General features: G+C 46.0%; 1 protein-coding gene across 3 annotated transcripts; it reads left to right on the top strand.

Annotated features, from left to right (window-relative positions):
- The first annotated feature begins 38 nt into the window (after positions 1 to 38).
- On the top strand, positions 39 to 26,357 carry KLF15 (KLF transcription factor 15). 3 transcript variants are annotated; one of them, XM_053378029.1, is made up of 3 exons: positions 39 to 354; positions 15,706 to 16,794; positions 26,020 to 26,357. In XM_053378029.1, exons 2-3 carry the CDS (start codon positions 15,761 to 15,763, stop codon positions 26,186 to 26,188), a joined length of 1,203 nt encoding a protein of 400 aa, XP_053234004.1. In that variant the 5' UTR covers positions 39 to 354; positions 15,706 to 15,760; the 3' UTR covers positions 26,189 to 26,357. The 3 variants fall into 3 exon arrangements, with proteins under 3 accessions (XP_053234004.1, XP_053234005.1, XP_053234006.1); XM_053378030.1 differs by lacking the exon at positions 39 to 354 and adding an exon at positions 7,804 to 8,924; XM_053378031.1 differs by lacking the exon at positions 39 to 354 and adding an exon at positions 13,586 to 14,023.
- The last annotated feature ends 388 nt before the right edge of the window (positions 26,358 to 26,745 follow it).

Here is a 26,745-nt window from a genome sequence, read left to right as displayed (position 1 = left end):
TTTTACTGTGATAACCTCCCTGGCAGTCATGTGATGGGGATATAGTACTACGCGAGGAGAGCGAAAGGACACATCGCCGGCCGGGTTGCTGGCCGCCCATCGGGACCCTGTTTGCCTGCGGGAGATTCTCAAGGACGCCGCTTGCCACCCAGCCCATCATCTCCTTGGAGGGGTTTAATCTATCCGTTTTATTTTTTGCTTCTCTCTCTCCTCCCCCCCATCTCCTTTTAAAAAAAAAGAATTAAATGTCAAGAGGAGCTGCTGCCTACTGGGATCTTTTTGCAGTTTAAATTGTGGGGGGTGTGCTGTCCCCCTCCTCACGCTCACCCTCGGGGGTTGACTGAATAAATTCAGGTAAGAAGCAAATGACACGATTGTGACCCATAATAAGTGGTTGGTGGTGCACGATGCGGGACGGGAGTGGGGGGAGAAGGAAAGGAGAACGGGGCGGGGGGGGGGGTAAACCTCAGTGGAAGAAAACGAAGAAGCAGCCAGTTTCTAGTCAAGGAACCGGGCAGCATGCTTGCTTTATTCTGCGCGTGCAGGAAACGCTAAGCAAGAAGGCGATCGGTCGGCGGCGGCTCTAGCCTGGCGGATCAATATAGAGGGCCGCCGGATCGAAGGATCGATTAGCTGGCTTGGCCGCCGGGGCGACTTGCGCGCAGAATTCGAGGAATGTGGACGGAAGGGAGGCGAGGCGAGTCCTCTTTGCGGCAGCAGATGGAGGCAGGACGGGGTGCGTGTGGGTGCCTGGGCGCGTGTGCGCGCCTTCAGATGTTTACAGTGATCGGGGGCGGGAGGGAGAGAGGGCAGAGACTCCTATTCCGGATCCTGGCCGTGAAGGGCGAGAGATCCTCGCTTGTGCTGATCCCGATCTCCGCTTCTGGCGCTGGAAAGAGGCGGCGCTCCCCACCATATGCGAAGGCTGCCTGGCTGAGGAGTTTCAGCAGCAAGGCAACATGCGGCCAGCGCTTTCCCTTTAATAAGAAATAAATGTGCAGGTACTTCCCCGCTTCCTCTCTTAGCCCACGGCGTGCATTTCGCTTGCCACGCTGGAAAAGATCCGGTTACTGATCCTTCCTCCTGTACTGTTAGGGATGCCCTCCTTTCCGCCCCCCCCAAACCCCGCTTTGCCTTTAACTTGCACGCTTGACTCCTTCCAGCAGGTGTTGGTTTTTTAAGTGACTCTGGTTTGTTTCAAAGCTTCACCGCTGGCTTTCTCTCTGGACCCCCCTCCCGCTCCCCCAGGGGGTGAAAGGCAAATGCATGGCTATGGGACAAATGGATGGGCGCTGCAGATGGCGGTGGCTTCGGAACTTATGTTAACGTGGAGCGCCTAGACAGGGCAAGACAGCTGTGGTTGCCGTGTTAAGTCGAGAACAGGGCAGAGATGACGAAACCAGCAGGAGGCTGTCTTTGTACGTGGAGCTAATTTGTGTCGTGGTAGGGCAGCAGCTTCCGAGCTGCAAAGAACCTTTCGTTGGATGAAGGATTCTGTGCGATTCCAAAGCTTGCACAGTCTGACATCAATATTGGTATAACCGAATCAAGAAAAGAGGCCACATTTTCTCACTGGGAAGCAAAGCATGCAACCTGACAGCTGGAAGGGGCTCCATGTCCTGTAGTCAGTCCCAAATCCTGCCTTAGGAGTAGGCAAAGTTGGAGCAGCTGTATCCCAACACATACCTATTGAGTACTCCTCCCCTTCAGTGCATCTTACAAAAAGATACTGCACACCCTTCTTAGGAAGTCCAGGACTGTTTCCCATATGGAACTTCTCCATGGAGAGTGCAGGGCATGGGTATGTGAGACCACTGTATGCCATCATGTGAGAAAATCATGGGTTCATTTGGGCCACATGTCTATGGCATGGCTTTCAAGCAGATGGCAAAAAAGACACATTGACTTTTAGCACATGATGGCGAATCAAAAAACTTCCCTTGTTTTGCCTCTGAGGCACATGTGGGTAACCCAGGGGCCACATGATGTGGCCCTGGAAGGCCTTCAGCACTACCTGATGTGCATGCCCCAGCTGCTCCCACTGCCAACCCCCTCCCAAAAAATGCCACAAATTGCTTGAGAGCGTGAGTGTGATGTGAAATCATAGAATTGTTGAGTAGGAAGGGACCATGAGGGCCAATCTAGTCCAACCCCTGCAATGCAGGAATCTTTTGCCGGACGTGGGGCTCAAACCCACAACCCCAAGATTCCGAGTCTCTTACCAGTGGAGCTGTCCAGTTTGAAACATGCATCCTCCTCATGTATAGCCCAGCCTGCCAAACAGCTGTTTGGGTGACTGGAGGAGAGCATGACTCTAATGGGGACGAAGGGTGCAGTTCTGTTCCCGAACTGCCGTCAGAGTTAGGAAATGTTTCCCCTTCACTTGCAACGTTCTGCCTCTTCTGCCACGCTCTTTCTAACAGCGAAGGGGCATCTGCTTTGCAACCCAGCTTCAATCCTTGGCATTTCCAGGTGGGAATTGGGAACACCCCCTCTCTGAAAACCCTGGAGAGCTGCTGCCAGTCTGTGTGGCCAGTGCTGAGCTGGATGGGCTTGGAATACAAGGCAGCTTCCTATGTTCTCAACTTGAGGGTGTGAGATATTTGACATACTGGAGAGAGAGGGGGGGGGCAGAAGTTCTGCGGCACACAGCACGGTTCTGTTTACTGGTTTCCCTGAGCAACTTTTGAGTGGCTTGTGAGGATGTAATGTTGGGGAAGCAGCAACAGGAGGAGGCAGCTGTGCGCTTTGCTCTGCTATGGCTGTTATGGTAATGTTGAAAGAAAGGAGAGAGAGAGAGAGAGAGAGAGAGAGAGAGAGAGAGAGAGAGAGAGATGGTTGCAGGGTTACTGTCGGTCATTGCAAACTTCAGAGGCCAAAGGGAGGGAGAACTCCACCAGTCACAGTGTGTTCAGTCAGCCTCTTTAATACCCAGCCTTGTGAAGCTGAGGTTGGGTTAAACACACTCGGCTATTTAGAGGAAGCAAAAACAACCCCCCCCCCCGCTCCGACTCCTCGCACTAAAACCACAGCCTGGTTCTTGAAGGGATATGAAATGTATCCCTTCTCCCTTTCTGTGCCGCCCCCCTCCCATGCTTAGTGCAATGAATCCCGGAGCTTTTATCCATTCACCTCTTGACAGATTAGCACAGACAGGCTTGGGACTCCATGTGTGTGTGACCAGCATGAATGTCAAAGCGGAATGTACACAATCTACCGCCCGGATTAAAGTCTTTGGCCATTATTGCTGTAAACAAAGTCTTTCCTCCTCTGGAAAACAAAGGAGAATGGATGCGTTTTAAAGCCAGTTGGCTTTTGGAGAGAAAGGGGATTTCTTGCCCCCCCCATCCTCCTCTGCTCCTGCAGAAATTTTGACAAGGCTGTGAAAAAGAGGTGTGTGTGTGTGTGTGTGTAAGTGTGTGTAAACATGGCTAACTGGAGCATGTTTTGATCTCATATACTGGAGCACCTTCCTCTCCTTTATTATCAGGGTTCTTGACGTACTGCAAGGCTACCAGCCTATAGATAAGTTATGTATTCTTAATGTCTAATTGGGAATAGAGGGAATCAGGAGAAGGGAAGAGGTCCCAGAGAGAGAGAGAGAGAGTGCACTCAGCTGGTAGAGCATGAGACTCCTACGTTGGGCAAAAGATTCCTGCATTGCAGGGGGTTGGACTAGATGACCCTTGTGGCCCCTTCCAACTCTAAAATTCTATGATTCTTTGGTGGGCAGTAAGGTGAGATAAAGGTTCTGGGAGGGTTTTCCATGGAGATAAAGGAAATACTTTGAACCTTTTTGTGTGTGCAAGGAACTATTTCTTATACCCAGCTATCTCAGAGTAGATCCATTGGAATTAATGGACCTACGTTAGCCATATCCATTAATTCCAATGGGTCTACTCTAAGTAGGACCAACACTTTATACAACTCAATTTGCAGATGTGCTCCTGGTTTTGTTTGTTTTGGGTTGTGTTTTTTTAAAAAAATCTTTCCAGCCATGAGATCTAGAAACTTGCCCTGTGTTGTAAAATGATATTTGGTGCTGGCCAGAATCGAGAAGCTGCCCTTGGCACTCTCTGCAGCTGCAACCGTGTGCAGTGAGAGCAGACCCTGAAGTTGTTGCTGTGCGCTGCCCAATGTGCCTTTTCTCTTAAGCATTTAACTGGCACCACCAAGCAGTCATGTGCTATGCAGGCTGGAGGCTCCTTAATCAGGAAACCTTTCTTGCCGCATTTAACAGCAAGCGTATTTTTAAACCAGCCTGACGGCAGATGACAGTAAAGGATGACGACAACGCTGATGATGATTAGATGCTATATGCATCTCCTTCATCCCTTTATGCTGACCCAGTGCACACAGCAGAGCGTATGATGGGGCTGTAAACATACCTCTTTTGATGCCAGATTGTCAGCTAGGTTTAAAAACAACCCAATCTGTAGTCTGGGAAGTTCGATTTGGAACAACAACAACAACAAAAAGACTTTGGCTCAAAGCTCTGCTCAGCTGTGAAGTTCTCTGGGTGGTTTGAGGCACGTCCAGTCTCTTTTTTAAAGAAACAAAAGGTGCCGGTACTTACCATGACGTTGCTGTAGTAACTGCCCCGCTTTTAACATGGGGGGGGGAGGTGCCGGTACTGCTCATCCTTGAGTACCCCCAGAACATGTCAATATTGCTCAGACAAACCTACCTTTCAGGGGCACTGTGAGGATAGAATGGGATAACCTCATGTTTGCTGCCCTGAGCTGATGGGAATAAGGCCGGGATACAAATCAAGGAATTAAAACTGGCTCATCATTCGCAGTTGCTGCAACTCTTCTATCCTGTTGCATTTCTTCATTGCTGGTAGTCCAGTACTCCTCCATTCTGCACTTTGATCTGTAGGCTTTTTCTCAAGGTCGTAAAATCCTACAGAGCATTACAATAGCTGCTAATAAAATACGTTATCAAAGGCAAGATTATTTCTAGAGGGTCTGTGTTTGGAAAGATTCCTAAGAGGTCCACTCTGTCCTTGTGTCATACATGAACACATGTGCCTATGCACGCACGCTTGCCACTGTGTGCCTGCTCCCCAAGGAATCTGTAGGATCTCAGCCATCCAGGTGCAACAGCGGAAGAGAGCATTGGTTCTTACTGCCATGCAAGTGCAGCAGTTCAGGTGTCTCTAGAAGGAAACTGGTAGCTACTGAAGAATAGCACTCCAGGGTACATTGGTGTTTGGTGTGCACAGGACTATAACTGTTTCCTGCTGCTGGTGATGCCATCTTTGGAAATTGAGCCTACTTTTGTTTGCCTGGTCCCGCCTCCTCATTTGCATATTTCCATCCAAATGTTTGCATCTTGGTCATGCTGCAGATATCCCTCCAAATAACCCTATTTTCCAGGGATGTCCCTCATTTAGAGAAGCTGTTTCAGTTCTGATCTGGTCCCAGAATGTCCCGCTTTTCCTTAGGGTGTCCTGAGAGACCTACATTGGCTCCCAGTACATTTCCAAGCACAATTCAAAGTGTTGGTGCTGACCTTTAAAGCCCTAAACGGTCTCGGTTCAGTATACCTGAAGGAGCGTCTCCACCCCCATTGTTCAGCCTGGACATCAAGGTCCAGCTGCAAGGGCCTTCTGGCGGTTCCCTCATTGTGAGAAGTGAGGTTACAGGGAACCAGGCAGAGGGCGTTCTCAGTAGTAGCACCTGCCCTGTGGAACGTCCTCCCATCAGATGTCAAGGAAATAAGCAACTATCTTACTTTTAAAAGACATCTGAAGGCAGCACTGTTTAGGGAAGTTTTTAATGTTTAATGCTTTATTGTGTTTTTAACATTTGGTTGGGAGCTGCTCAGAGTGGCTGGGGAATAAATAATAAATAATTATTATATTATTTTCTTTGGAGAAACATTGGAGGGTATGGAGTTTTCTGACCCCTGAGCTGTCTGAAAGCAATCCTATATAGGGAAGTTTTTTTAATGCTTAATGTTTTATTATATTTTTATATATGTTTTATATATATACAGAGCATGTATGAGAAGGCAGAGAAAGAATTGAGACTGGGATGTGGTCTAAGGGCGTAGATCACAGGTATCCTACAGGCCATGTAGAATGATAATAGGCCCTTTTGTGCATGCAGAGCTACACACATAGGTCTTCTCCATGTGAGGGGAAATCCTCACGTGAAAGAGCCCTGTGGATGTTCACCTGTGCACAGATATTAGGGTCCAGTTAGGGCAGTGGAGGGAAGCAGAGCTAGCAATGCAGCACCCTTAGATCACAAGGGATGGAGGGAGTTAGGTCTACCCCCCTACAGTCAAGCAGAGGCTGGGACTTGAGTTCCCTTGGTGGAAACAGATCCAGCGTTGGTCCACACTGGCTTCTTGACTTGGCACTTTCCCTATACAGAAGCAATGACATTTGCATGCAAAGTAATTCTGCTGTTTATTGGGATTCCTGGGCTGTGGCATTCCAATGCCCTGATGCAAGGACTTTCTTGAAGGTGCATTGATGATGTCCCAATGGGACTTGTGCATTCCATCAGCAGGTATCCCTCTTGGTGCAATCGGTTGTAGTAGGGAGAACATAGGTTTAGGGGATTACGTTGCATCCAAGAGAGGAGATGTTGGCAACCCTGGAAAGTAGCTGTCAGCATATCCACAGCTGTTTAAAAGGCACCAAATCGGATTATACTGTTAGCAGCAACATCTCCCTGCTCCCCAGTCGTCCTCTAATGTTCCCTGGAGTGACAAGCAGCTCAAGTTTTGCATAGCTTTCTGCATTCTCCTCTGAATGCTTACTCTGAAATACAGCAGTGCACAGGCATGCAGTACATTTGCTGCCCTTTTAATATTTAGCTGGTGACCTAAACAGGCAACTGTTGTTCCCAAAACAAGGCAGCTCTGAAAGATCAGTAGCAAGAAAACAATATTGTGAGGATATTGCGGAGGTTTGGAGTACTGTGGGAGAGTCAATGTGCTTCACCCCAGAGCTGACTGCATTTCAGTTGCAGAGGGGGGAAAAAACCTTATAAAAATACATAATAAGAACAAGAACAAACCAAACCAAACCATAGCAATAACCCCCACAAAACTTATTCATGGATAAACTGTTGAAAGTGGGCAGGCCTCAGTAAATGAAAATACAGCTATGTATTTTCCCCATGACTCTAACATTACTATTACATACTGTATTTTTCGTCCCATAGGACGCACCGGCCCATAGGACGCACCTGGTTTTTTTGGGGGGAAATAAAGGGGAAAAAATTATTTTCCCCCCAGGCGCTTGTGGGGCCAGCAGCGGGGAGAAGCGCTTTTCTCCCCGCCGCCAGCCTTCAGACCAGGTCCGGGGACAGCGGGAAAGTGCGCTGCGCCTCCCCGCTGTCCCCGGAGCTTGTGGGGCCAGCAGCGGGGAGAAGCGCTCTTCTCCCCGCCGTCAGCCTCCAAACCACATTGGGAGACAGCGGGATGGCGCGCTGCGCCTCCCCACTGTCCCCCGAGCTTGCGGGGCTGGCGGCAGGGAGAAGCACGCGTCTCCCCGCCGTCAGCCTCCAAACCACATCGGGAGACAGCGGGATGGCGGCGTTCCGCCTCCCCGCTGTCCCCCGAGCTTGTGGGGCTGGCGCTGGGGCTCTCCTGAAGCCTGGAGAGCGAGAGGGGTCGGTGCGCACCGACCCCTCTCACTCTCCAGGCTTCAGCGAAAGCCTGCATTCGCCCCATAGGACGCACACACACTTCCCCTTCATTTTTGGAGGGGAAAAAGTGCGTCCTATAGGGCGAAAAATACAGTACTTCTTTAAAAATTTCCAAAAGAGAAAAGGAAAAAAAGAAGGATTTGATCATTAGCAGGCAAGTGATGAATCCAGCATGTTTCTCCAATACCCAGAATTCCCTTTGGCTCCAGTGACAGCTCTGATAGGGCAAGGAAAGTGGTATAAGTTCTCACATCTGCCTACTGACCTCTGTGCCTTTAGGGTTTCACCCTTCTGCCTCCTGTTGGCATTTCTTCTCTCACTGGAGGAGAGAGCACTGATTTGCGCCATATGGATATGGGAATGTAAGATGAATAGCAGCTGGCCCTGCACTAGAAAGCATTCTCGTCATCTGCCGACTCTCATGTCATTCCTCCCCCCTCCCTCCTCCCCCACCCCAGAACCTGATTCAAGGACCCTGCATTCTGATGAAATCACGGATATTAACATTGCCCTTATCACTGCTTGAAATGCTAGCTCCTGAGCTGACAAGGACAATTCGAAACAGCGTTGGCTGACGATTCTCCAGATGTGGTTGGCTTCCAAGTACCCTCAGTTCCTGCCAGCATGGCCAATGGTCAGGGATGCTGTGGGAGCTGTAGTCTAGCAACATATGGAGGGCCACAAATCAGCCATTCATGGTTTAAAATGTGCCCTGAAGGTGCAATCCTATACATATCTGTTCAGGACTAAGCCCTACAGCATTAGCTCCCAGGATTTGCAAACCTGATAGTTTCTGCCTGTTTTTCTACCTATTTCCCTGTCCATTCCATTCAGCTTTGTTCCATTTCCTGTATGCTTGGCATGCACACTTTCCTTCTAAAATGCTCCTTTTTCCTGGCCCTCTGCATAGCAACCTGTATACAGTGCTGTTTTCTGCACTTTGGTCATAGTCCAGCACAGAGTTAGGTAAGATTTCAGTCCGTTTGCATGAATGGGCATAAGCATGGAAGTCTAAAAGAGAGACGTGCAAACCAAATACCCTGGGACACATCGTAGGCCCTTGCCAGGAAATATTAGGGAGGCCACGTGTCCTACGGAGGACAGCCCTCTGTTGAAGGCGTCCGAGTCAAGTTTAAAGATAAAGAACCCATCAGAAGGAAGAGCAGGAAGAGCCTTGAAGTTGCCCGTCAACAGGGAATGCCTAGACAGCAGGCTGGGCAGGCAAACAGGCCACCTTCCCCACTGTAGTAAAAGGTACTGTATTTCTACTTAAATTATAGTACAATGGTTTATTACTTTGTATCTATGCATATGAATTGAATTCATGCAGATTTTATGCAAAGCAAATGCGTGCCCTCCTTTGGTGAGGCATAGACTGCCATTTGAGAGTTAAGGCGCCCCAGCATGCATTCCCTGCATTTTTGGAGACATATGTTTCCCATTTCCCCTCTCCCTCCTGCATGCCATCTGCAGCACACCCCAGTGGAACTTGTGAACTGTGCATTTCTGCTTGGAAGCAAGTGCCCTTAGCTTCAGTGCGGGGCTCTCTCCCTGGTAAGGTTGCAGCTTTGGACTGTGACCAAACTGGGGCAGGATTCATTAATGCATCTCTACTTTGAAATGCTTCATCCCACCACGTGGCACTCGAATGCCTGCAGAGGAGCTAATGAAGATCATATTAAAATGCCTAGCACTGCATTTTGATGTGTTTCCCTCCCAAAAAGCTTTGATTCAAAACGAGAAAAAGAACAAGCTGGCAGCTTGCTGGGCGTCTCTGGGGAGGAGATTCTGTAAGGAGGATGCTATTACTCAGAAGACCTTCCTTACGCCAGAAAGCATGGCACTCAGAGCAGGGTGTCTTCCAAAGATCTGAACATACTGAACTGGTGTGTGCATTCACTTGTGTATGCTGGCAAAGTTCCCTTAGGACATCATAGATTAAGACAATCCCTTGTACAAATTGTGCCCAGAAATCCCTGGTTGGTCAATCGCCTGCTTGCTGACTGATTTGATCAATTCATTGACGGCGTATTATCAAAACTTCTGTCAGGGAATAAGGAGGATATTACTCAGAATACCTTTCTTAAGCCCATTATCAGGGTGATTCCTCGTCCCCCACAATATTACAGGGAGTATGAGATTATAATTTTATAAGGAAATGCCATCTTTTGTATCCCCCCCCCAATATCCCTATTACACCAATATACCACAGCCTGAATAAACACATGTATGCTCACCTTTCCCTGCTGGTTAATCAGCTAAAGCTTTAGTTGATTAATCTATCAAGCTGATTAAACCTGCAGTCTTGGGGTGCAAATCCCATTTGATTCAATGGAACTCACTTATCAGTAGACATGAACAGGGTTAAACTATAAACCTAGAGCAGTACAAAGGAGAAAACTCTGGAGGTTCAGATCTGATCTGCAGCATCCTTAGGTAATTAACCTGTGTAGGTGAAGAATCCCCTTCATGGATCACTGCCTTGCCGTGGCGAAGGGGCTTGAAGAACTCAGAGAAGCTATGAACTACGCCGAGCAGGGCACACAAGATGAACAGGTCATAGTGGAGAGTTTTGACCAAACGTGATCCACCTGGAGGAGGAACCGGCAAGCCACTCCAGTATCCTTGCCAAGAAAACTCCATGGACAAAGACAACAGGCATATAAAAGTTATGACGCTGGAAGATGAGCCCCTCAGGTCGGAAGGCGTCCAACATGCTACTGGGGAAGAGCGGAGGGCAAGTACAAGTAGATCCAGAGCTGATGAAGCGGCTGGGCCAAAGCCGAAAGGACGCTCAGTTGCGGATATGCCTGGAAGCGAAAGGAAAGTCCAATGCTGTAAAGAAAAATATTGCATAGGAACCTGGAATGTAAGAACCATGAACCTAGGTAAGTTGGAGGTGGTCAAAAATGAGATGGCAAGAATAAATATTGACATCCTGGGCATCAGTGAACTAAAATGGACGGGAATGGGCGAATTCAGTTCGGATGACCATCACATCTACTACTGTGGGCAAGAAACCCGTAAAAGAAATGGAGTGGCCCTCATAGTCAACAAAAGAGTGGCGAAAGCTGTACTGGGATGCAATCTCAAAAATGATAGAATGATCTCGATACGAATCCAAGGCAGACCTTTTAACATCACAGTAATCCAAGTTTATGCACCAACCACTGGTGCTGAAGAAACTGAAATAGACCAATTCTATGAAGACTTACAAGACCTTATAGAAGTGACACCAAAGAAGGATGTTCTTCTCATTATAGGGGATTGGAATGCTAAAGTAGGGAATCAAGAGATAAAAGGAACAACTGGCAAGTTTGGCCTTGGAGATCAAAACGAAGCAGGGCAAAGGCTAATAGAGTTCTGTCAAGAGAACAAGCTGGTCATCACAAACACGCTTTTCCAACAACACAAGAGACGACTCTACACATGGACATCACCAGATGGGCAGTATCGAAATCAGATTGATTATATTCTCTGCAGCCAAAGATGGAGAAGCTCTATACAGTCAGCAAAAACAAGACCTGGAGCTGACTGTGGCTCAGATCATCAGCTTCTTATAGCAAAATTCAAGCTTAAACTGAAGAAAGTAGGAAAAACCACTGGGCCGGTAAGATACAATCTAAGTCAAATCCCTTATGAATACACAGTGGAAGTGAGGAACAGGTTTAAGGATTTAGATTTGCTGGACAGAGTGCCTGAAGAACTATGGATGGAGGCTCATAACATTGTACAGGAGGCAGCAACGAAAACCATCCCAATGAAAAGGAAATGCAAGAAAGCAAAGTGGCTGTCCAACGAGGCCTTACAAATAGCGGAGGAGAGAAGGCAAGCAAAATGCGAGGGAGATAGTGAAAGATACAGGAAATTGAATGCAGATTTCCAAAGAATAGCAAGGAGAGACAAGAAGGCCTTCTTAAACGAGCAGTGCAAACAAATAGAGGAAAACAACAGAATGGGAAGAACCAGAGATCTGTTCAAGAAAATTGGAGATATGAAAGGAACATTTCGTACAAAGATTACCATAATAAAGGACAAAAGTGGTAAGGACCTAACAGAAGCAGAAGACATCAAGAAGAGGTGGCAAGAATACACAGAGGAATTATACCAGAAAGATATGGATGTCTCGTGCACCCCAGGTAGTGTGGTTGCTGACCTTGAGCCAGACATCCTGGAAAGTGAAGTCAAATGGGCCTTAGAAAGCACTGCAAATAACAAGGCCAGTGGAAGTGATGGTATTCCAGCTGAACTATTTAAAATTTTAAAAGATGATGCTGTTAAGGTGCTACACTCAATATGCCAGCAAATTTGGAAAACTCAGCAGTGGCCAGAAGATTGGAGAAGATCAGTCTACATCCCAATCCCAAAGAAGGGCAGTGCCAAAGAATGCTCCAACTACCGCACAATTGCACTCATTTCACATGCTAGCAAGGTTATGCTTAAAATTCTACAAGGAAGGCTCAAACAGTATGTGGATCGAGAACTCCCAGAAGTGCAAGCTGGATTTAGAAGAGGCAGAGGAACCAGAGACCAAATTGCAAACATGCGCTGGATTATGGAGAAAGCTAGAGAGTTCCAGAAAGACATCTACTTCTGCTTCATTGACTATGCAAAAGCCTTTGACTGTGTCGACCACAGCAAACTATGGCAAGTTCTTAAAGAAATGGGAGTGCCTGATCACCTCATCTGTCTCCTGAGAAATCTCTATGTGGGACAAGAAGCTACAGTTAGAACTGGATATGGAACAACTGATTGGTTCAAAATTGGGAAAGGCGTACGACAAGGCTGTATTTTGTCTCCCTGCTTATTTAATTTATACGCAGAATACATCATGCGAAAGGCTGGGCTGGATGAATCCCAAGCTGGAATTAAGATTGCCGGAAGAAATATCAACAACCTCAGATATGCAGATGACACAACCTTGATGGCAGAAAGTGAGGAGGAATTAAAGAACCTTTTAATGAGGGTGAAAGAGGAGAGCGCAAAATATGGTCTGAAGCTCAACATCAAAAAAACGAAGATCATGGCCACTGGTCCCATCACCTCCTGGCAAATAGAAGGGGAAGAAATGGAGGCAGTGAGAGATTTTACTTTCTTGGGCTCCATGATCACTGCAGATGGTGACAGCAGCCACGAAATTAAAAGACGCCTGCTTCTTGGGAGAAGGGCAATGACAGGCCTAGACAGCATCTTGAGAAGTAGAGACGTCACCTTGCCAACAAAGGTCCGTATAGTTAAAGCCATGGTTTTCCCAGTAGTGATGTATGGAAGTGAGAGCTGGACCATAAAGAAGGCTGATCGCCGAAGAATTGATGCTTTTGAATTATGGTGCTGGAGAAGACTCTTGAGAGTCCCATGGACTGCAAGAAGATCAAATGCATCCATTCTTAATGAAATCAGCCCTGAGTGCTCACTGGAAGGACAGATCGTGAAGCTGAGGCTCCAGTACTTTGGCCACCTCATGAGAAGAGAAGACTCCCTGGAGAAGACACTGATGCTGGGAAAGATGGAGGGCACAAGGAGAAGGGGGCGACAGAGGATGAGATGGTTAGATAGTGTTTTCGAGGTTACCAGCATGAGTTTGACCAAACTGCGGGAGGTAGTGGAGGACAGAGGTGCCTGGCGTGCTCTGGTCCATGGGGTCACGAAGAGTTGGACACGACTAAACGACTAAACAACAACAAGGTGAAGAATCCCCTTTACTATTCAAAGTGATTATTATGCAAAAAGAGGTGAAAATGCATTGTGGAATGGATAAATTACCATACACTGAGAGGGTCAAAGCTATCTCTTGTGAACTGAACCAACACAATGGATTAAAAAATAAATAAATCACCCTACATGCATTATTTAACTATTTATATGTGTGAATGATCATTGTTAATAAAATGTCCTTTTTTGGGGCATTACCTTTCCTTCTGATCTCACAGTATACCATTCTGCTGCAACCACATATGTATCTAGAATTCTGCATAGCATTTAATGATAGTCGCCCATGAAAGCTTATGTCATAATAACTTTGTTCGCCTTCCTCTTTTTTTGCACCGTGAAGCCTAACCTTTGATTGAACTTCCTCCCGTTCAGCACATGTGAGCATTTCATAAGTGTAGTCATTTGACAAGAAGAGATGACTGGCGTTTGTGTGTAAACTAGGAAAGTGTGCAGCTTGGGAAGCCAACACATGCTTTTTTTGCTTCAGGACTCGCCATCCACGTCCCCAGCCTTGCATCAGTCAGGAAGCTGCTTTTCAAAGAAATGTACTTTCGCTTGTTCAGGCTTCCTGTGGAATGTCAGTGGGCTGGTGCTGATGGAAGATGTGTGCAAAATCCATCTTTTGCCATCTCAGCTGTGCGGTGCGTGCTTTGGATTTTATTTCTTTGAGCGGAACGAGACAAAGATGGGGCGAGTTAAAAGATGCAGTAAAAGCACAGATTATACAGGGAATAGTAAGCATCTTTTGCCTACCCCTGGACAATATCAGCAACAGTTTGTGGCAAAGCAGCTGCGGCAACAATACTAGACGAGCATGCTAGAAATGACTTTGCAAAAGGTGTGTTTGAGATCTCCTTTGTTTTCCATTGCCCCTTCTCACACTCTCACTCTTTCTTCCAAACCCAGGTTTTATAAGTTTATTGCATTTATATTGCACCTTTTCCTCCAAGAGGTTCTCCCTCTTCTCATTTCATACCCACAACAACCCTGTGAGGTAGGATAGGTTTGAGAGGCCGTGACAGACCCAAGACTACCCAGTGAACTTCATGGCCAAGTGGGATTTGAACCCTGATCTCCCAGGTCTTAGTCCAACACTCTAACCACTACACCAGCACTGGCTCTTAAAGGATCTGCCCCCACAATTCATATACCCTTCCCCAAGGCAAAGTAGGTTTGCCTTGACTGGAAGAGCAAATAATTGTCTGCCCGAGACTGTATCTTTTCCCTTTCACAACTGAGAGCATAAGCTTTGGGTGTTTTGCTGTGAGAGTTTTGCTTGGGGCAGCTAGAGCGGGAAAGGCCTGTGCATGATTTCAACCCCCCCCCTCACCCAGATGTGCTTCTGTAGGAAATTCACTCCCAGGCCTTCCTGAGGCTAAGTGAGTTGATGGTGCTTGTCAGGAACATGGCACAATGAGGCTGGTCACAATGCTTTGAAATCCAAAGCCAGAATTGAGATGCTAATTCTGACCGGAGTCTTCCAAATTTAGAAGCTGTCACATGCTTCAGTTCATCCCAAAGCAGTGCTTGAAATGAAAGGCAGGAGAATATGCTGGAGAGAAGTTTTTACACTGGACTTGTGGGCATGCAGACCAGAGCTAAAATGTGCTAGTAATCTTTCTTTGAGGGGTGGGGAACGGCCCCCTCTTTGCCAAGGTATGGCGATTAAATAATCAGGCTTGGTTCAAGCCTGTATCAAGAGCAGCACAACAGATAATGGCAGTAGAAAATTTGAATCATTAACCCGGAGAGGAAAATCCTCACTGTCAAAGTCTAGCCAATATTTTTAGCTCCTGCTGCCCCAAGCTTTGCATTACGCTGATTAGCCTATATTTGTATATGTGAGAAAGTTAAAAATAAAGCCAGTGGAAAGCGGCAACCTAGTAATAAACACTCTGCTTGATATGGAGGTTTGGGAATGGTAAAAGTTTCAACAGTTCTCCTCCCTCGGCCTCGTTCCCGGCTCTCTCTACCCTTTAGCATTGGCTGCAAGATCCACGGCTACGGAAAAGGACATTGAAGGACATATTTCTCCTCACCAGCAATCCTTTGGAAATAAGTAGGCTGTTGTAAATCTCCAGAACACATAGTTGTGAAATGGCGTTTCAGAGAGAATTCTTTTGCAAGCATGTGGTGCAATCTTGGAAAAAGAGTGCTCAAGAAATCCTCTTGGGTGATAACAGGCAATATCAAAACATGTAGCAACATGAGCACGCAGCAAGGATTGTGGGCCAGGCTAGAGAAAGCTTTGTAGTTTTAGTGCATTGAAATGAATGATTAAACCTGACTTCTGACTCTTGGTGTTTGTGTTTCCCATATCCAGGCTTTCGCTCTGTTGGTACATGCTGGTGGGAGACCTATAAAGAGATTATCCCGGGATGGTGGATCACTTGCTTCCTGCGGATGAGTCCTTCTCATCTGCAAGGCCTCTTCTCGGATACTTTGGGGACATGACAGCAATCGGCAGGTCGTACCACATGCTGCCGTCCCCCTTGTCGGAAGATGACAGCGACTCTTCGAGTTTTTGCTCTTGTTCCAGTCCTGATTCCCAGGTCCTTAGCTCAAGCTGCGGGAGCTCGTCAAGTGCCGAGAGTCAGGACAGCATCTTGGACTACTTGTTGTCTCAGGCATCCTTGGGGAATGGCCATGCCTCTTGGTGGGACAAAAGGAGACTTCAGCCTATTGTGAAGGAGGAGCATTATAGGATGCCCGAATTCACAGTGGAGATGGAGGATTCGGGACCATTTCAGCCCACCCTGGAGGAAATCGAGGAGTTTCTGGAAGAGAACATGGAGACAGAGCTCAAGGAAGGACCCAAAAGCGAGACCAAAGACATGAGAACTTGTGGCCAGATAACTGTGGCTTCCATGCAGCCCAAAGATCACATGGTACCCAGTAATAGTTTAAAAGATAGCAAAAGCGAACAGTCAAGCAGCACGATGGATGCATCAAATGGAGCCACGTCCCTTGATGGGGGGATCCCAGTCATGCTCCAAATCCAACCAGTGCAAGTTAAGCAAGCATCAAACACAAGCCCTAGTTCACAGGGACCTGCACAAGAGAACATTAAAATTGCACAGCTCCTGGTCAACATCCAAGGGCAAACGTTTGCACTTGTGCCACAGCTTGTTCCGTCGTCCAACTTGAACTCCTCCTCCAAATTTGTCCGCATAGCCCCAGTTCCGATCGCTGCAAAACCAATTGGGCCTGGAGGTACAATCCAGGGGCAAACAGGGGTCATCATGGGTCAAAAGTTTCAAAAGAACCCTGCGGCAGAACTCATTAAAATGCACAAATGTACTTTCCCCGGATGTACCAAGATGTACACCAAAAGCAGCCACTTGAAAGCCCACCTGAGGAGGCACACGGGGGAGAAACCCTTTGCGTGTACATGGCCCGGTTGCGGATGGAGGTCAGTATTGGGGTGTTGTGGCAGGCTGGGTCGCATAATACTGCCATTCTTTCCACGTTATTTGCCAGCCGGTGATTTTGAACCAAATTAATTGAAGCATGTGCCTTCTTCTCTAGTACCTGGCGATCATTAGAATTTAAGCACGTTGTCTCGAAATGAGATGACTCTAGGAACATCTATGAATCAAATGGCACAACCTCTTGGGCTTTAGTGGCAGAAAAGGTTTTGTTTTTCAACAAAAACAGTTGTCATCTCAACTCATAAAAGAGAGATTGAACTTGTCAGAACAGGCATTGCGAGCTGTATACTATGGGCTTGGTTGCGATGCATTTCCCGCAGTCAGCACCAAAGGAAAGGATAGGTGCCAAGAAGAGTTCAGTGGTGAAGCACAAGATTTGAATACAAAAAAGTCCCAGATTCAGTCCTCTCCAGTTAAATGGTTGGGTGGCAGGTGAGATGACAATACTAGGCTAGATGGGCAAAGTATTTTGACAGCTTCATATGTTCCTATAATTGCAGTTAGTGACAAAAGAGGGAGGGGGGAATTATCAATTATCCACACTCACTATCTTTAAGTGAATGCATACAATCAGACCCATGGAAATCTCTGCTTTCTGAATGGCTTCTGACTGAATCAACACAAATTCCACAAGACTTTGCAAATCTGGTCTGCTAAATGTCTGTTGACCTGCATCTCATCCATGTGAGATCTTTGTTGCGGCTTCCACCCCTGCACTTGTGAGGCGACGTCAAATGCCATCTTGCAGTGGGTGGTGCCTACTACATGTTGCAGTTGGGCATGGATACTTGAGGATGAAATAGGCATGCTTCTTTTCAGGATGGGGAAGGCTTAGTCAAAATGCCTCCAAACCCTCTGTTTTCCGCAGGCTGTAAGTAAGAGAGACTAGGCAGATGAATCGCTGTGTAATCGCTGTGGTTTTCCTATGGCGTAGGATCCAATGTTGGTCATGCCTGGAGGCATGAGATTCTTGGTTGGACATTTGGCTTGACTCAGTATTTATGTTCTTCAATTTCCATATCTGTGACACTTCCCTAGGTTGATTGCCCTATGCCTGCAAGGAACGACTCATAACATTTCTCACCTGTGGTTTTTAGGGAAATAGTTGATTATTAACTACGCAGTTGGCCTCCCGTCCTGGTGGCTTCCTGTCATGGCATTTAGAATATTTGCTCTCCCTAACAGTGAACCCTAATGCAAATATTTTTGTGGAAAATTTTGTTTCTGTGAGCGGGGGATGTGAGGAAATTATGACAAATGTTCAGATTTTTTGAAAATGCTGGTGAAGGAAAATGATTTTGGTATTCTGTAGCCAATGGACTTGAAATCCCAGCAAGCCTATCTGAGGACTCTCAGTGACTCTCCAGTCCTCTTTGCTTTTCCATCCTTTCTTCTGAGGATGTATTTTATGAAAGCCACAAATGTATGTCATTTCCCTAACTTCAAGGGAAGTGAGAATGGATAGCATGAGCAGAAGATGTCAAGAGGGCAGTGGGTGAAACTGTCACAAGTCATAGAGAAGAGCCTGAAATCACCAATTTTTAAAATTTATTTTTAGTATGCTTTAGGAGAGGGTTTCCCAAACTTGGGTCTCCAGCTGTTTTCAGACTACAACTCCCATCATCCCTAGTTAGCAGGATAAGTAGTCAGGTATGATGGGAATTGTAGTCCAAAAACTGCTGGAGACCCAAGTTTGGGAAACTCTGCTTTAGGGCATAGGTGGGGGACCTTTGGCCTCCAAATGTTGTTGTACTGCAGCTCCCATAAGCCTTGAGCTGGGGCTGATGGGAGTTGTAGCTCAGCAACACCCAGAGAGCCCAAAGTTCCACACCCCTGCTTTACAGCAAGAGTGAGGAACCCTTTTCAGCTTGAGGGCCACATTCCCTTCTTGGCCACTGTTCAGAGGCCACATGCAAGTGTTGGGTAAGTCTGGAAGCGACTTGGGTGGAGCAACAAATGCAAATATTACCTTTGTGGAGTAGGTGAGTTTCTACACCCGCTTACACAGCACAATCTATCCTCCATCCAGACAAGCAAGGGGCATTGACAGAATTCAAGGATACTTTCCAGCCCTGTAAAAGCACTCATGAGAAGATGAGCCAGCGATGACTTGTGGCTAGGGCAGGATGTGTGGCCTGAGGGATAGAGAGAGAAGCCCGGAGTGCCCAACCCTTGAACAGAGTAAGAACTAATATCTAAGATACCTTCTTTATGAGGTTCGGCTTTGTGGAATGTCACAAAGTTCAGAAAATGGCAGCTGTACAGTTATCACAAGAGAGAGGGCAGTGGATATGGCCCAGGCGATATGTTGCATTACTGGGATGGGGAATGTGCTTACATTGATGACTGTCTGCGTCCTTGTGAGTAACAGCTGACTAACATGAGTGATGTACACCAGCCATGGATGATTGTCCACCAGAGGTTTGATAGACCTCTCATGTTTTTGCTGCCTCTGCAAAAACCAGGGGAAGGGACAGCATGCACCTCGTAGGCCACAGTGCACAGCTGTGATCTGATTTGGTGTATTGTGAGTTGTGTAGGCCTGGTACTGTGGCATCCAGGGTCTAAGTGCTGTGGAGATCAATAACATACATCACCAGAGGTCTTCCCCTTTCTTTACTCGAGAAACTACACATCCTGCAGATCCTTATGCCCTTTAATCTTTTTGGGCGGGAGCTATTATTTTGAGGCAGTGTCTTTGTTAACTGCATCAGCTGATATGTACATTTGACAGCTCTAGCTCATGGTCAGTATGAGGAGGAGACTTATGGAAGACAGCAGATCAACAGATCAGAGGCAGATTGCAGGTAGGCAAGATTATTCAAGGAGATGGCAGAGTACGGCCACTGCAGGGTGTGGATTGCGTGTGAAGGGCAGGGCTTGCGTGGAACATAGCTTTCAGAGAGTCTTGAGGGCCAGAGAGGGCTCAGGGTTTCCCACCCCACATTTGCAATGGGTATTTGTTATTAAAAGGAAGGAAGAGGCGGCCGCCCATTTTCCAAGGAGTTTGTTTCTTCCAGTAGACCTCTCTAGGATTAGTCCAGGATTTCAATGCACACTTATGTGGTGTTTTTGGCCATCAAAGTGAGATTGGCAAGTGGCTGGAGGTAACTGAGCCCAAAATTGCACAGCTTCCCTTTTATCAGCAGAGAATGTTTACTTTCCAGAAGTTCAGAGAGAGCTGGGACCTCACATGACTTGTGTGTGCCGAGTACACCTGGAGCTTCTGTTCTTTTCCATTTTTCTTTATCGCCCTGTATTGAACACACAGGCCCAAGAGATACACTTCTGGTATTTTTCCTTTAGTTGTTTTCTTTTCCTCTTTGTGTAGGATTCCTTTTTCCAAACAGATGCATTTCAGGTGTTTGTTTGTTTAAAAAACCCTGCATCGAGAGCAATTAAAGAAAATTGCCCTGGTCTGTGTAAATGGAAACACAAAACTTAGAATCAAAGAACTGTAGAGTTGGAAGGGACCTGAAGGGCCTAAGGCATCCATGACAGATGGCCATCTAACCTCTGCTTAAAAACCTCCAAGAAAGGAGAGACCACAACCTCCTGAGGGAGTCCGTTCCGCTGTCAAACAGCTCCTACTGTCAGAAGGTTTTTTCTGAAGTTTGGTCGGAATCTCCTTTCTTATAACTTAGCTATGGACAGCACTAAAGCTGCTCCTTCTTTTAGATGAGACAGTGAGGTTAAAAACAAAATGTCATGCTGCTGAATAGCTTCCCTCAAAAGAGAACCTGGGTATTCAAAATGCACAAGGAAATCTGATGTGCCTATATTCTAATACATCTACTACAGATTGGCTTCTCCATTTCTCCATTCTTCTGTTGCAGGGGTAGTCAGTGTTGTGCCTTGCAGATATCCTTGGACACCATTTCCCATCAGCCCCAGTCAGTCTGGCCAGTGCTCAGGGAAGTTGGGAGCTGGAGTCTTACAATGCCTGGAGCCACCATGTTGGCTACCCCATGCTGCTGTGTGGTACCACCCTCCTTCTGTCTGTAGTATGATGGCTGCAGCAACAGCAATGACTTTGCTTCACAGGCTGTTATCTAACCACACTTGCTCATCTTACAGTAGTGCATTACTACCGTAGTAGAACATCAAAACACATTTAAAGTAGGCAAGGCAGAATCAAATGCATCTTTCTCTGCTCCTGCTCCATGGGGAAGGACCAAACCTCAGTAGAGTCAAGTAGATGCTGAAGGAGCCACGTTTAGTGCCTGGCACCTCCAGTAAAGGCCCATCAGGTGATGGGAAAGGTCTGTGTCTTGAAAACCCAGAGAGAGAGAGAGAGAGAGAGAGAGAGAGAGAGAGAGAGAGAGAGAGTCACTGCTAGCCAGACAATGCCAAACTGGTAGGATAAATATATGGTCTGACCTGATGCAGGGCAACTGAAAGGTCTTGCCTGAAACCCTGGATATCTTCTGCCAGTCAAGAGTAGATAATACTGAGCTAGGCAAAACATTGGTCTGAATATAAGGCAGCTTTCTATATTTAGAGCCAGACCAGTTTCGCTTCACCCGGGTGGTAGCTTCCCTTGCCTTCAGACCATACCCTGGGACCATTTATCGTCGTTGTTACTGTTGTACCATTATGAGAGCCTACAAAATAAATAACCTGTTGTGTAAAGCAACCAAACAAGCCCTGCAGGCAAATGACAAATATCTCCCATTGGAACGGACGCTTTCCCACGATTGCACTGCATCTCCTCTATGAATGCAGTTCAAGGTGTCTGTTTGCTTATTTATTTTATTTAACAAAATTTATATACCACATGATTGTAAGAAAACCTCTTATGCAGTTTACAAAAAATATAAAATAAAACATTCAAATTATCATTAAAAACAATTTAAAACCGGCATTTAAAAATATTATATTAATGCAACACGTGGTTAGCAAGAGCTGAGTGTTACCAGAACTTGGGATGAAGCAATCGGCAAACACAAAATGTAAGTGAGCTGTGGACTTATAATTTGGAAAGCCATCAATACACTTATAATGGCTGGACCACCATAATTAACTCAGAAATGCATTTTTCATTCAAAAATCCAATTTGGAATCTGCTACGGTTCACATAGTTGAACTCAGATTTCATGCTGAATGCAGATATCCAATTCCTGGGTTGGTATTTGACCTATGAAATCGATATTTAACCCCCCATCTTTGATATTTTAGGATGTGTGATACCTGAAATTCTATATATCAGTCCTTGGAACTTGAAACATACCAGCTTTTCCTTCAGAATACCATTCCTTTGTGTGTATATAAATCTGATAAGAAAATAAAAATAAAATAATGTTTGTCAATCAAGGTGCTATAATTCAAGGGTGGGAAACGATAATAGTTTTAACTGAGAAGCATTTGAACCTGGGTCCTCAGATGCTGTTGAACTACAACTCCCATCACCCTTGACCATTGGCTAACCTGACTAGGGATGCTGGGAGGTGTAGTCTAACAAATGCCTGGGGATTTGAGGTTGAAGAATACTGATGTAGGACATATGGAGTCACAGCGATGCCTATTGGCTACTTCTTGTACCTTTTCTTTTATGCAAGGCATTCAGCACAGCTGCACTAGAAAGCAGACACAGTCCATTAGCTGCAGTCTGCACACTTCTAAAGCACCCGCCATCACATAAGAAAATGTAGGCAGGTTTTTGAAAAACAAGGAAGCTGGACTGGCGGTGCATAATATGAAGGTGCTAAAGAATACTGCAATTGACCGACACAAAGCAAATTGTGTCTCTTGATGTAAAGTTAAAGATAAAGGTAAAGGGGCCCCTGACCATTAGGTCCAGTCGCGGACGACTCTGGGGTTGCGGCGCTCATCTCGCTTTATTGGCTGAGGGAGCCGACGTACAGCTTCTGGGTCATGTGGCCAGCATGACTAAGCTGCTTCTGGCGAACTAGAGCAGCGCACAGAAACGCCGTTTACCTTCCCGCCGGAGCGGTACCGGAGCGGTACCTATTTATCTACTTGCACTTTGACGTGCTTTCGAACTGCAGGGACCGAGCAATGGGAGCTCACCCCGTCACGGGGATTCGAACCGCCAACCTTCTGATCGGCAAGTCCTAGGCTCTGTGGTTTAACCCACAGCGCCACCCGCGTCCCTGTCTCTTGATGTGCCTTACCGTAATAAAAAAAATTAAAAGGTGTGGGGGTATCTGTCAAGTAAAGAAGATATATGTGGTATGAAGCACATTTCTGCATGTGAATAATGTGGAGCACTCCCTCCTCCAACAGTTCCAGAGGGTTCTCCCCTCTCAGTCAAGGTGCTTTAGAAGTATCCGAGGCACTTGAGACAGAAAATCCACAAGTACCTCTCCCTGGGAGTAAAGGCACAACATCCAATTAAATAACTAACAAATTGCTGCCCTTCTATGACACCCCTAAACCAACCTGAGGCAGTCGCTTCACTCTGCCAGCAACCCTCCATTGAAGCATGCTTAAATCCCCCTGAAGCACTTTTTACTGAGCAATTAACATATGGGAAGAGATCTCCCCATTTCTCACTTTCTGGGCTCAGCTAATTGCTGTGAAACTCAGGCAGCTTGCTACCATGATTCCAGGGTATATCACGTGTCCTGCTTGTTTGACCCGAGAACCACCGGTGATTGAATCAAACTCTTTAAGGATATGTTACATCATTCCATGTGCACCATGACACGAAGGCCAGCCAAAATGATCAAACAAAAGTTGGTAAGTCTAGTGTGTGGCGATCGCAAGGGATTCTACGTGCTTCACATGTTCACCTTCCGAGTCTTTTCTTTTGTATAAACACGCAGGGAGCAGGGAGTGTATTTCTGCTGGTATAGTAAGCTGATCTTTCCCAGCAAGCTGGGCAACAGCATAGCAACATTGTTACCTGATCAACTGCAGGGTTTAGTCATGAGGTAAAGAATATTCTTATCATATTAACTCACGCTGCTTTCCATGGCTCAGATAGCACATATCTTTGAGGTGCTCATGCATCTGCCCCTGATTTTGCTAATAATAAAAACTCATCCCAATGGACTCAGCATTTATGTGTGTGTGTGTGTGCAGAAATAAATCCAAGCATCACACAATGATGGCACAGCAATTTGGCACACCTGCATTTCTCTTGAGAAATTTTTTAGAATTATTATTTTTTTGCTTAAAAACAAAACAAAATGCATTTACCTAAACACAGCAATCTACTATCTTTTCAGGCAAACACATTTTACAGATTTCCTTTCTCTTCCAATTTGCATTTAGTAAATGACTGCAGCTTCATTCATTTACTACAAGCAAACAGCTGACAGCACTTCTTAAGAATTCTTTTCAGTGCCAACCTTTGCTACTGTTCCAGCTGACACCCACTTCATGACACCATCTTTCGAAAGGGGCAGTAGTCTCAGTTGTGCATCCTGAACACTTGGGGTTTTCAGAGGAGTTTCAGCATTATGCGGAGCTAGAAATCAGCATTGTCCTGCCTTGCAACTCTATGAATTCATCTCAGAATTGACAGTACAGTGGTACCTCAGGTTACAGACGCTTCAGGTTACAGACGCTTCAGGTTACAGACTCTGCTAACCCAGAAATAGTACCTCAGGTTAAGAACTTTGCTTCAGGATGAGAACAGAAATCGTGCAACGGCAGTGCGATGGCAGCAGGAGGCTCCATTAGCTAAAGTGGTGCTTCAGGTTAAGAACAGTTTCAGGTTAAGAATGGACCTCTGGAATGAATTAAATTCTTAACCCGAGGTACCACTGTATTTAGGGTTTTTCTTTTCTTTTCCCCTTTCCTGATGTTAGGCAGGAGCTGCCTAAGGTATAAGCTCAGAGAGTTATATTGCTAGCTGAGGGTCTCTCTCTCTCCTCTCTCCACAATCTGACTGAGCTTTGTTGTGTTCAAAATGGTGTCGTTCTGTGCCTTCCGATATGAGAGGAACATTTGTATGAGACAGTGTCACAGTCTTCCTCCTTTGAAATCAGTGCCAGTGGATATGAAATGACTACTTTTAACTATGCTTGGTGGCCGACATCTGCCTCTGTGCTGCTAGTAGTTCATGGATAATGACTTTGTCCCAATGTATTGGAGAATTTCCCACATGTTGCCACCATTTTGAGGACAGGTCTGCTAGAGCATGTGGGAAATAGCTTGATGTCGAATGTGAGTCACTGCATTTATTGATTGATTGCTTGATTGATTCCTCTCCATTGAATTTGCTTGACAAAGGTGTTTGGCATACGAGACCTTTCTTCTTCAGCAGGCAATTGAAGGGGAACTTTTCAGTTTTTACGAGTAATTTTAATCAATCCTATCCATTGCATGCTTTTTAATTTTTATGTACACCACTTAGAAACATTGGTAATTAACTGGTCTACACATAGCTTAAACAAATGACTCAGTAAGAGATGCTTGACAGTGGAACAGACTACCTCAGAAGGCTGTGGACTCTCCTTCACTGGAAGTTTTTAAACAGAGGTTGGATGGCCATCTGTCAGGGATTCTTTAGCTGTGATCCCTGTCAATCAGCTGATTGTCAGGGCTTGCAAAGCACCATGCACTGTGGTGTGCATACCCTGATGATCACTGGGGTTTCCGTACACAGTGCAATGGAAAAACAGATCACAGAGTGTAATTGTGATGCCAGGTGACTGACAAGTGGGCAGCCCTGGCCCATAGGGGAATGGTTTATGGGCAAATGCTACTGTTACCTTGATATAGGTAGGGTGGATTGAGTCTGCTCAGTGCCTTGAGGGGAGACTGCCCAGGAAATCCATGTATATCATGTTGAGTTCCATGTTGGGAGAAAGGCAGGATATCTACTAAAATAAATAAAATTATAGGGATTACAGGATAGAAAGTACCTTGGTTAAGCTTTTGTGGAAGAACTATACCATATGAACAAAGATTTCAAAAGGGGATTTGCAGCTGCCATCTGTGAGAAATTCTCCATTTTGTTCTGTTGAAACTGGATGAAATCCAGGAGATCTTGTCATAATAAGAGAATAACCTGAGGTATTTGGAGAAATGGTTGGAATCGTTGCACAACAGCGGCCAGCTCTGCTATTCATGTATATGTTTGTTTTACATGCAATTTTGTTCTGTCTGCTTATAAATAACTTTTTGTCCTCTTTTCATTGTTTGACTTCGTCCTTTGGTTTTTCATGCATTGATGACAACCAAAGACAACAACCTTCTGATAATCCTTCCTCTCCCCTCTTACTGACTTTCAGGTTTTCACGATCAGATGAACTATCCCGGCACAGGCGCTCGCATTCTGGAGTGAAGCCGTACCAGTGCCCCGTGTGTGAGAAGAAGTTTGCTCGGAGCGACCATTTGTCCAAGCACGTCAAAGTCCACCGGTTTCCTAGAAGCAGCCGCTCGATGCGCTCAGTGAACTGAGGGTGGGAGGTCCTCACATGCTCCTTTCCACCCCTTCACCCATGAACAGGAACTGACAGAACTTTGTTCGGTATCCTCCTCACGATAATTTATTTGTCTCCCTGTAACAGCTGATGCCATGACTTCACATACATCTATTTTTTTTAAAAGAAAAAAAAAAAACCACCCACCACCTTTACCTTATTTCTTTTCCTTTCCTTTGCTGCTGCTTCTTCCTTTTGAAATTACAGTGTTTTATTTTTAGCTGTTTTCTCCTGCACCATGATAATTTATGGGCTACTTGCTGCTAGTTAATTATAGTTCTGGCATTCCTGAAGGCTTTGCTCATGTACAGGGCTATTCGTTGTGAGGGGTGATTTTTTTTTTAAAAAAGCATTATTATTAAGTTGGCCTATTTGTCCAGTTTGGAAACAGCAAATTCCTTTTGAAATTAAAACAATGCCTTTTTGGCAAGGTTGGGGTAGGGTGGTAGGCTTATATATTTTGTTGAGGTGATGGTGTTCCTTAGCTAGGAATTTGTAGAGGCCTAGTAGTCCTGTCAGGGCAGAGGCCTTTGA

This window comes from Podarcis raffonei, chromosome 2 (genome assembly GCF_027172205.1).
Source record: "Podarcis raffonei isolate rPodRaf1 chromosome 2, rPodRaf1.pri, whole genome shotgun sequence".
Taxonomy (NCBI): domain Eukaryota; kingdom Metazoa; phylum Chordata; class Lepidosauria; order Squamata; family Lacertidae; genus Podarcis; species Podarcis raffonei.
The sequence above is the reverse complement of the archived record's forward strand: the minus strand, read 5'-3'. Positions and strand labels throughout refer to the sequence as shown.